We start from the raw sequence: 11,520 nt of genomic DNA, 5'->3' as shown, positions 1-11,520 counted from the left end.
AAAACTGTCCAAGTACCTACATGGCAGTTGAACACTTCTGAGGCGCGTTTAAAGGGGGACCCCGGTCTAGAAAATCGATTTTTTGTTTTTTGCATTTTGGGAATCTTATGCCCTCAGAAATGTTACTCTAAAAGAATTTTCTCGATCGACTCGACTCGACCGATTTAACTGAAATTTTTTATCTGCATGTAAAAATAGATTATCTAAAGCGTTACATTGCCGTTTTTTGATATCTGAATTCTGAATATCTGATATTTTCGATTTTTATGAGCTTCTAGACAGCGAGTTTTCATGAAAAATTAGTCATTTTTAACAACAATGACCGCCATTTTGGCAATTTTTCAAATTTTCAAAAACACCTATGTAACGCTTTAGGTATTGTCTAAAAGTTGTGAATGTGAATGATGCTTAGAAGGGAAAATATTCTACATAAAGAGACTAATCTTGCTGGTTATGATGAATCTGCGGATCTGTTAAGTGAACGGCGTCAGAAATCGGGCCTGACTAACGTCTATGAGTTTGAGCGGCAATTCGCCCGTTCAACGAGCCAGTCTACGAAATGCAACACAACACATTAATGACTTGAACAGCGTGAAGATATCCATATCTATTTGTATTTATACCACTGCTGTCTTGTTTTGAAATTCGTCTTTCTTTGATAAATTCTAAAGAGCTTCCAAAAAAAACTAAAGAGCTTCCCGAGCTCGGTAAAAAATTTAAAAAATAGAACAAACCATTTAATAGTAATAGCTAACATTTTTACCAATAGAAAATATAGAATAGAACATAAAAAAATCAATTATTGTCTCTAAAAAATGGAGGAATGTTCATGAGGACAACAGAGGGAGGCGTATCAGGAATGTCCACGCTTGTCCTCGGAGGGGGAGGGGGGTATCAAAAAAGTGCTTTTTTCCGTCCACGTGGTATGTGGACAGTCCCTTACAGCTGGCTGATTATTGTCAACGATGACAGATTTCGTTCTCCGGTTTTACTCAACCCATGATTGGACGTTGCTGTTTCGGCATCGATGACGTTAGAAACATTAGTGCAATTGTTGCACCTCCACGATCGATCACAAATCGACTCATGAACACCGGCACAATTAAAATGCCACCAACGGTTAGAGCTGTCGTAGGTCACCATATCATCGATATCATCCTTTGCAATTGTGCGCCTCGGCATTAAAATAATTGAAAACTTTTGAAGTGCGTTCTACAGCGACTCAGCTAAAAGTATCATTTATTAATTCTCTAATTAGCTCGACTTGGCGTGACTTGGCCAAAAAGCTTAATGTTTCGCAAATTTTCATCCAGAGGGTCAAAACATCCACTCCCTTCTGGAGAAAGATGAGGGCGTCGAACAGAAGCCTGGTTACGGCTGCCCGATGGTGCTGCGCAACCGTGAGGTTCAGCAGAAGCTGAAGAGGAAAACCGAGAGCAAGGTGGCCTCATCGTTCTGCACCTTGTGCCGGAAGGTTGGAACAACCAGAGAAAAAGTACCTGGTTAAAATGAACAGACGGCGAGTCATGTCTGAACAACAGGCAATCACCCAAAAAAAGCGGCTGAAAGTGTTGGTTAAAAACATCTTCCCCCGGTAAAGTGCGAAGTCGTGATCATAATGGATGACGAGATCTACTTGACACTGCACGGAAAATACTGACAGAGAACCGAGTACTTCACGTCCAAAATCAAAAGACAGACATCAAAAATATCTCCCACATCAAGTTCCCGAAGAAGTTCCTTATGTGGATGACGATCAGCGAGAAGGCGTAAAGGTTACAAGTAACGGAAGACGGTCTTTTAGCCGTTTGTCGTTCCACATGTACAGAAGGGATTTCGGTTATGATAGTGCTAAGAATAAGGTTATTTTCATTTAAAATATCATTTATTTCACATTATCCAACAGTACCATATTCATCTCGCAATCTAATTGAAGTTATGCCTACAGAACCGAACGTGACGAATCGTGAAACAATTGCGTTTGTGTACCGCTAGTTCTACGTAAAATACTAGTCGACAACAATTACGTTTGCGTGTTCCCGATAAGGACAATTCGCAGTTTATTTCTTTCTTTGTTTTTAAGAGGCTTTAAACTTTGCAGTTCATTCGCCTCTAAGATTCGCAGTTTTTTTTAGTCTTACCTTATAAATTTCAGTTACGAAGGAAAACCTTGCCAGAGGACCCACGATCAGATGAATGTTAAGGGCTTTCCCTTCCGGCTTGGCTTTGACGCGTCGAGTGTAGACAACAGACGCAATGGAACAGGTCGCGAGTTGGGCAATAGATCTCTCTGGTTGAACGCATTTGAGTTTGATTTCCTCCTTCCTGTTTGAACAAACATAGCGGAGTCGTTTGTTTCAGTGTCGGTGACCTCCATCTCAAGAGATTCCCAGCTCCTCCTTTTTTTGAGGCAAAGTATACCAATACTCCGTGCAGATGATTTAAGTACGGCTGTCGTTCTCCTCGACGACGCTCTGTAAAGATCTGTTGATCGCGTGCTAGGTGTCTGAGTACAGGATAACAAAGCGAATCGATTTTGGAGTACTTCCTCACACAGTCGACGGTAAGGACACTTATTTTGTATTGGTTTAAAAAGACGGGATAAGATGGCGATATAATGGCTATGATGCAGCGATTAACAAAAAGTGGCTACAGGCTGGTTGGCTCGACTGGTCCCGGTTGCGTTGTGCACTGCTCTTGTCCACATGAAAATTCTTCTACATTCGCTGATCTAATGCGAAAAATAGTGTTTTGCACATTTGCCTTCCTTCACTGTAGCCGATCTCCTCCGGGAACCGTTGCAACTGAATTTCATTGGAAAAATCCACTCATTGATCCACTTGAAACCAGTTCTAAAATAAACCAAAAATCATAGGTGTTTCATTTTCACACATAAATAAATGGACATACCTCATGGACAATTTAAGAAGAGCCCATTATAATCATAGATTATAATCTGTTCTACGCAGAGATTAAACATCTAATATAGGACCGTCAATTTCAATCCAATTCCCAATTCCCTGATATTACAATTATAATCGCAACTGCATTAAAAAAAACGCATTTTTACAGACTATTAATTTAGCGAAATTAAATTTGAAGCAATTCTTACTTACATTGAGGATATGTAATATGCTCTGCATCCAAAATGTTAATGAGCGATGACGATATGTCAGAATTACCTTTCAACCCAATGAGTACATATCGATGTGGAGCAGTAGGCGAAGTATATCTGTATTGGCAAGTAAAATATCATATCGAAATTAATTGCCAATATGATGAAACGATAGGTGTTTCGTTCTTGACACTTTCATGACAAGACGTGAGACGACGTAGCTTCCAGAATAATTTACTTTTTGTTTAGTTGTGTGGTTATGGTTTCATATCAACTCGCTGAGGAAAATAATTGAAGGAAAAAAAGCAAATATATATTCGTGAAAAATAGTGCACTCTCTTAATCTAAATTATATCTCAAATATTTACAGTATTGCCACGGCTCAGGATTTCCCTTGATTAAAACATGGTAACTGATAATCTCCTTCCCGGTATATGCACAGCATTCTCCTCTTCCCTGAGCGAAATCAGTGGAGCGTTGCTTTGTGTCACCATCGCCGTTAGCTCATAGTACTCTTTTTCCCATCGATGGAAGTCAAACAGAAGTACATCTTGCTTGGAAAGGCATTGATTGCGCGGCTAGAAGCGATAAGATATACTAAAAACATCCTTCTTCACTGTTATGATTCGACCGCTTATTGTATATATCTGAAAAAATAGAGCAATTATGAGAAATTGTTATAATAGACATCCAGAAAATTACCTAGCTACAGTAAAGCACGAGCAGCTATTTTGCCAACGAATGCATTTGTCACCAAAAGATACGATTTGTGTTTTCATGAGCAATGGCCGAACAGAAATTTTGACATTGCGGTTCACATATAGTACAACGCCTTGATTATTTGCATTCAATATGGAATACGAAGACGGTCCGATAAGTACTTAGCCTCATTGCCCGATGATGTCAGTATCGCAAGAGAAATCACTTATCGTGTAGTACATTCTCGTATAGGCTACTGTCAAAATTTCAGCCGAATTGGACTCGTAGTTTTGTTTTAACCGTGTGTGGAAGCGGGCGTGGGAAAATGGAAATTCCGCCGTCGCCACGGCCAAATTGCCCCGTACATTTTTTTTTGTCTCCAAACTTGGAAAAGTCAATCGCCGGGCAGAAATTTGAGTCGAATGAGGAGGTGATCGCCGCCACGGAAGCCTACACTGCAGACTTCCAAAAAACGTATTTTTCAGATGGACTAAAGAAGTTGGAGCATCGCTGGGTCATGTGTATCGAGCTAAAAGGAGACTATGTTGAGAAATAAATCGCCACTTCTCCAAAATGTTTGTTTTTTTGTAGGCTAAGTACGGCGTGCAGCGTGTGTGCATATGTATTAGTAATCTGTTGGGCAGGCAAAAGTGATCGCTGCATAGGATTTATATGAAACTTTGTTTGTTTAAATAATTATTTTAGCAAAATAGTTATAAAAATTACGCGCTACTCTGTATTAATAACATGCGAATATGTTTCATTACATAAAATATTTACTTTTAGCGTCAAAGAAATTTCTGTTATGGCTATAATTCATATCAATGGAAGCAGATTGATTATACAAAAATTTTCAGACACAGTGCAAACGGCACATTGCGATTGTATAGCCAAATTAGGTGAAGTGTGTTCACATTAAGGGGTTTGTGCTTTTTGCCCTGGAATGCTGGTCTCGTGAAGAAGTAAACTATAGTGAACATTCGTGTGCAGATATCCTTAATCGTTGGTTAGTCCCGCAAAAAAAAGCAGCTGATTATGTTGAAATTAAGGACATATTTAGCCAGAAAGATCAACCAACCCTGAGATATGATTTCCGGGTACCTGAATACTTTGCGTAGATATTAAATATGTTTATAAGAAAATCAAATCGGAAACGAAGAAAATCCATCGATTAGCCAATTCATGCAAAATACAAGGAAGCATTCGAACATGGGCTCGAGCCTCTGTGGCTTTGATCAAAGTGCGAAAATGTTGATAATCCTTTTCTGTCAATTTTTCGATTCAAATCAAGTGGGAAAGTCGCTCAATGAACAATTCGAAATAGGTGCTAGTAAATTAAATAATATTCGTCACACAAAAACTCTTGTTCATCAAATAGCTTGTCTAACTGTTTCACAAAGTTAATGTTAGTTCTATAAAAATTTTCGCGCTATTATCTATGAGAATGCCGATTGATAATAAATCCGCTTCTGCTGCATAGACACTACATATTGTTGACGTGTCGTGGAATGTGGAATGAAACATCAAAAAAGCGATCAGTATGTCATAGCACGCGATGAGCTCCAATTCATCGCTCCGCATCGCACCGCATCGCGTTTACTATGTCCTCAGTCTTATGCCGAGTACATAGCGAATACGATGCGATGCGTGCGCAAAACGTGGGCAATTTGGTCCATAACATCACGAAACGACGGTCATTCCTGGATTCCCTCTAGCGATCCTGATCTTCTGCTTCTCATATACCTGTTCCTCAGAAACGCCGATGTCAACGTTTAATGATGTTTCCTCCGTTGTATCCCTGTATCATATCCCTCCTATCCGATCGATAAACTTTTACTTAGTCGCGGCAATACATACACATACTCTTTACAGATACACAGGTCGAAGGTTGTGCAGGCCACTGAACATTCAACAAGAGCCAAAGGTTGTACCGCTCATGACAACTCTACACGAACTGAAGATTGTTCCGCCCAGTGACTATTCTACCCTGGATTCCTCGAGTCAAGAGAGTTGCACCACGATTGATATGAGGTACAGACTAGGAGAGCGTCGCTGATTAATGATCAGTTGCATGGAGGTAATCTGGCGTAGTGGTAACATCCATGCCTCTCACGATAAAGGTCATGAGTTCAATTCTCACTCCCGACATTCTTCCAAAAATGGAAGTAAAAGTGACGATCCAGGCAAATGAGTTGAAAGTCACTATAACACAGATAAAAAAAATTATCAGTTGCACCCTAATAGGAAGTATCCCGTGTCGGCCACACATACAGAGTACTGGAAATTGCAACATCCCATTTATGAGAATCTTTGTAATACTAACCCCGAGCCAACCGAGAGTAATCGGTTACATATAGGGTTGGGGAAAAAAAAGTCGTATTTCTGATCGAAATTTGACGCTTTATTTAACATACTTAAAATTATCCAATTTAAGTCAAATATGCGCCGTTTTGTTCGCAAACTTGTTGTCATTTAGAAGGCAACCTCATTATCCCCTCCCCCTTATAAAACTCCCCCTCCTTATTTGCAAAAAACTCAGACAGCCAGTTTTCGCAAGCCTCTTTTGAGGCCAACTTAGTATCACCAAGAGCGTTTTGCATGGACCGGAAGAGATGATAATCACTTGGAGCCAGGTCCGGACTATACGGTGGGTACAATAGGACATCTCATCCGTAGCTTCTGGCGGGTCATCAAAGATGTGTGAGGCCGAGCGTTGTCCTGGTGGAAAACAACACCATTCCTATTGATCATTTCTGGTCGCTCCTGATCAATCGCCTGCTTCAAACGGTCAAGCTGCTTCAGTAGAGAACCGAGTTGAGGGTCTGTCAATAGTTGAGCAGCTCATAGTGGATGATTGCCTTCCAATCCCACCAAACACACAGCAAAACCTTCCTGGTCGTCAATTCGGGCTTGGCGATGGTTTGGGTCGGCTCACCGCGCTTCGACCACGACTTTTTTCGCTTGAGGTTGTCGTACGTGATCCACTTTCATCATCAGTAACCATCTTCTTCAAAAGAGAGTTGAGTTCATTCCGTTTCAGCAGTGTATCGCAGGCGTTGATTCGATCTAAAAGATTTTTTTGCGTCAACTCGTGTGGCACCCATACATCCAGCTTTTTTTGGAATCCAATCTTCTGCAAATGGCTCCAAACGGTTTTATGGTCTATACCCAGTTCCTGGCCAATCGAGCGAGTGCTCACGTGCCGGTCTACTTGGATGATTTCAATGATTTTATCGGTTTCCACGACGATTGGCCTACCAGTACGGGGTGTATCTTCGACAGCCACTACACCAGAACGAAATCGATCAAACCAACGCTGTGCGAATCGTTACAGTATCGGGTCCATAAACAACACGAATTTTTTTGGCGCCTTCATTGCAGTTTTACCTCACAGGTAGTAAAAATTGAAAAGGACAATCACAACACTGTCAAAACGACACTTGTAGCACAGATTGTCTTCTTTAAATAGCCGTATAGTATGACCCTATGCGATAAGTACAACACAAGATATGTTTAAGTGTTGCATTTTTATTGACAATATTCGACATTTCTTTTTCCCCAACCCAATATTACTAACATAGTCGTAAGACAAAAATTGTCAAAATATTGAACTCCCGGCCCGTCAGGCTAACGCCATATGTGCCTTAATAAAATATATATTTTGGAAAAAAAAAATCACGAAAGCGAGAGTTATTTAAACATTGCTTTGTTTCTTCCGTATACATTCCGTATTGAATGCAAATAATGACACCATATTTTGTTTACCAATACAAATATACTCTGTCTACTGCCCCACCTCATATATACTCATTGTCATCACATTGTGAAGTAAAGGCCCATTTATACGTTGCTAGTAGCTGACTTGACAATGAGCAGCTACTGACCCGGTGGACTCGCTTGACAATTGGTTGACTCGCCTTGTCCGTTCACACAGTGTGAGCTGCTGGCGAGAAACTAGATACTACGGCACGGGTTTACCAGGGATGCCAGGCGACTTTTCAAATGTCCATCAAATAGTCAGAAACAGCAATCAGGTCCGAATTTGTCAAATGATTGGTCCAAAATCGACTTCTTTATTGGCAGTTTTCATCTTAGGTTTTCAGTTGAATGTATCATCACACAATTTTATAGCAAAACAAACGCTGATCGTGTTTAAAAATACATACTTTGTGCTGAATTTCTTTGAACTGAAGGTACTATCCGAAAAAGCAGAAAGAGAAAAGGATTCGGGCCAGGAATTAGATGCAAAGAAAAGGAGCAACAAATACAATATTGAAGGAACTCTACGATGAGGATCCCCGAGATTACAGAGCAGTGTTGATAATAACACCTGAACAAGTGAAAAAACTGTTGGATTTAATTGCTCCACGAATACAACGCCAAGATACAGTCATGAGGGATGCTGTACCTGCAAGAGTTAAATTAGAAATGACATTGATGTGCCTTTGTTTTGGAATATCGTTGGGATTGTTGTCGATATTTTTTAGAATCTCGAAAACATCCATAGCTCAGATAATTCCGAAAGGATGTGATGTTATAAATGGTAGTCTAAAAGATTTTTTTTTTTAATTTTATTTATTTTGTGAAATGAAAATGATAGTCGATTTGCAGGTGCAATAAATACGCTTCAAAAATTTTAATAATGAATGAAAATGTACTTTTTTAAATCGAATATGTATTCTGTTTCTTAGAACAATACTTTTTTTTGTAAGTTGTGATCTGATAATGATTCTATATTAGAGATTCTCAAGAAAACTATCTCAAAAAGAAAGCGTGCCCCGCCAGCGTGCAAAACGAAATAACAATTATTTCGTTTAGAAACTATGAGGGTTTTATTTGTTTTTCCAATAATTTTCAAGTCTATAAATATCTTCACATATTTTCAAATATCTTAAAAATAGAGACATTTCATTACATTTGGCATCACTGATTCGAACGCTAAATTCTGTTTTTGACGTTGTGAAGCATGCAAGTGCGAGTAAATTCAAAAAACTTTGAAGTAGCTCGCACGCCGGATCACACATGACAATAACTGGCATGATGTGTTCACACGGTGTGAGTAGCTGCACTGCAGTAACTGACTAGACCGACTCGTATGCTTACTCGCACCGTCTGAACCCGGCTTAACGGTGTTATTTGTATACGACGTATGCGCTTTCAGTTCACATCGTTCACAAAATGTGAGCATTATTCTTTTCTGAGTTGATGAACAAATGAAGCAAACATTCATTCGTTTTGGTATGTTCATCCATGTGATACGATATCAGAGGCTGGAACAGCAAGATCTGAATGAAGTCAAGACAAAATCGAGTAAAAATGGAAAGAGCAGTCAATCGGAGAGTATTTATGTTGTACACTAACGTTGTCTGGTAAAAGTTGTTGCGCTGTTAGTGGATCCTATCAGTCTCAACATTTTCTCCCCCGTGGATGGTCGTGAAGCTGTGGAACTGTGTCGTGCAATCAACTCCCACATTTCGAGTTCTGTGAATGTGCTTTCGTCTCCAAATCACGATGACCGAGTTCGATGCAATGAAGGAAAATTTGACCGAATACGGTCAGGAACATCTGCTCAAATACTGGGAAGAGTTGAGCGAGGATCAGAGATGTCTGCTGACCAAGGACATAGAAGAATTGAATTTGGAGGAGGTGAATGAATTCTTTGCTCGTGCCACATCGTCACTTGCGGAGGAAAATCTCAAACTTGACGATAAGATGGAACCGGTTCGTGAGGAGCAATACTTGTCCATTTCAACCACAGATAAGAAACAACTGGAGAGATATAACGAGAAAGGATTGGAACAAATAGCTGATAACAAGGTTGGTGTTCTTCTGATGGCTGGTGGACAGGGAACACGACTAGGATTTGCCTTCCCGAAAGGAATGTTCAACGTGGGATTGCCTTCCAACAAATCACTTTTCCGCATACAAGCTGAAAGAATATTAAAACTGCAAAGGTTGGCCCACGATTTGACTGGCAAGAGTGGCCGTATTGCCTGGTATATTATGACTAGTGAACATACAATGTACCCAACGAAGAAGTACTTCGAGGAGAACAACTACTTTGGATTAAGCCCCGACGATATATTGATGTTCGAGCAAGGAAGTTTGCCATGTTATGATTTCGAGGGGAAAATCCTGTTGGATCAGAAGTATCATGTCGCTAAGGCTCCTGACGGCAATGGAGGATTATACAGAGCTCTACGAGATCGCGGTATCCTCGATGATATGGAGCGCAGAGGAGTATCGTATTTGCATGCTCATAGCGTTGATAACATATTGACAAAGGTTGCCGATCCGGTCTTCGTCGGGTATTGTGCCGAGCAAAACGCAGATTGTGCAGCAAAGGTAGTAGAAAAGTCTCACCCAAATGAAGCTGTCGGCGTTGTTTGCCAGGTGGATGGAAAATATCAAGTGGTAGAATATAGTGAAATCACACAGCACACTGCCGAGCTCCAAAAACCGAATGGTAAACTAGTTTTTAATGCTGGCAACATATGCAATCACCTATTTACTTCCGATTTTCTGCGCAAAATTGGCTCGACGTTCGAAAAGGAGCTTAAGTTGCACGTGGCGAAGAAAAAGATTCCTTTCGTTGACGAAACCGGCACTCGATGCAATCCCGAGAAACCGAATGGTATCAAGATTGAAAAGTTTGTTTTCGACGTGTTTCAATTCGCCGAGCATTTTGTGACCGTTGAGGTCCCTCGAGACGAGGAATTCAGCGCCCTGAAGAATGCAGACAGCGCCGGGAAAGATTGTGCCTCCACTGCACGGGCAGATATTTATCGGTTGCACAGAAAATATATCGAGGCTGCGGGTGGCACTGTAGAGGGAACCGAGTGTGAAATATCTCCGCTACTCTCTTATGCTGGCGAAAATCTGGAAGCGGTGGTGCATGGGCAAATATTTAGTTCTCCCGTACATTTAATGGCCCAGGGAGAATGTTCTGATATTTCGAATACTGAATAACAGATTTCATTATACAAATTTGCTAATGCTTAAACACGTAAATGAGTTGCGAGTATTTGAGACACAGTTCATTCCATCTGCATAAGCTAATTTTTCTACCCCAACAATTACAGATTTCCACTAGTAGATAATGTGGCATTGATCAAACAAATCAAACAGAACATAGTTGATAACTGAATGAACAACTCGTACTATAAGATAAGATAATGCAGAGAGTTATAATGTGCAATAAGTGAGAACATTAGTGACGCACAAATAGTTTTGTGAATTGTTCCACTCGATTCGCATACAATGCTAGCGACCGGTCGTTCCTTTCACTGATTTTTTTTGAGTCGAATACAGAAAGGCGCCTTATTACGTGACGACGAAATTGAATGCTTCGACAATATGTTGTGGTGAAACTAGTTTCTAGCTTTAGATATGCGCTGTATCAAAAAGCACTGACTTCCCGATGGCCTTCAGTGCGAAATTGAACGACTCAACCGTCATCGCCCGTTACTTAGAAGTACGCGGTATGAACGAACAATTACTTTTAGAACTATATACTGTGAAGCATTTTAGGCAATATAATAGAATTGTATTACTAAAATTTATACACACAACAACGTATTTATTAGATATACTTTGACTCTACTTAAATATGTATATTGAAGTTTCCCAATAAAATGTCCGTACTATACCCCATCGCGCTAAAATTTGTTTCAACAAGAATAAAGATTTTTTACAACAATCGTGAA

The 11,520-nt window shown here is 40.1% G+C and overlaps 1 protein-coding gene and 1 long non-coding RNA gene across 2 annotated transcripts; one reads left to right on the top strand and one right to left on the bottom strand.

Annotated features, from left to right (window-relative positions):
* Positions 1 to 1,869: 1,869 nt before the first annotated feature.
* On the bottom strand, positions 1,870 to 4,377 carry LOC129761736 (uncharacterized). The gene is made up of 5 exons (XR_008740462.1): positions 3,818 to 4,377; positions 3,484 to 3,762; positions 3,117 to 3,393; positions 2,911 to 3,044; positions 1,870 to 2,852 (listed from the first exon to the last, which is right to left on the bottom strand). It is a non-coding gene; the product is annotated as an uncharacterized LOC129761736 (long non-coding RNA).
* Positions 4,378 to 8,958: 4,581 nt separating this feature from the next.
* LOC129769249 (UDP-N-acetylhexosamine pyrophosphorylase-like protein 1) lies at positions 8,959 to 11,520 on the top strand. The gene has a single exon (XM_055771372.1). The coding sequence runs from the start codon at positions 9,302 to 9,304 to the stop codon at positions 10,781 to 10,783; it is 1,482 nt and encodes a 493-aa protein (XP_055627347.1). The 5' UTR covers positions 8,959 to 9,301; the 3' UTR covers positions 10,784 to 11,520.

The sequence above is a fragment of the Toxorhynchites rutilus genome, chromosome 1 (assembly GCF_029784135.1).
Source record: "Toxorhynchites rutilus septentrionalis strain SRP chromosome 1, ASM2978413v1, whole genome shotgun sequence".
Taxonomy (NCBI): Eukaryota; Metazoa; Arthropoda; class Insecta; order Diptera; family Culicidae; genus Toxorhynchites; species Toxorhynchites rutilus.
This window is presented reverse-complemented; position numbering and strand designations above follow the sequence as displayed.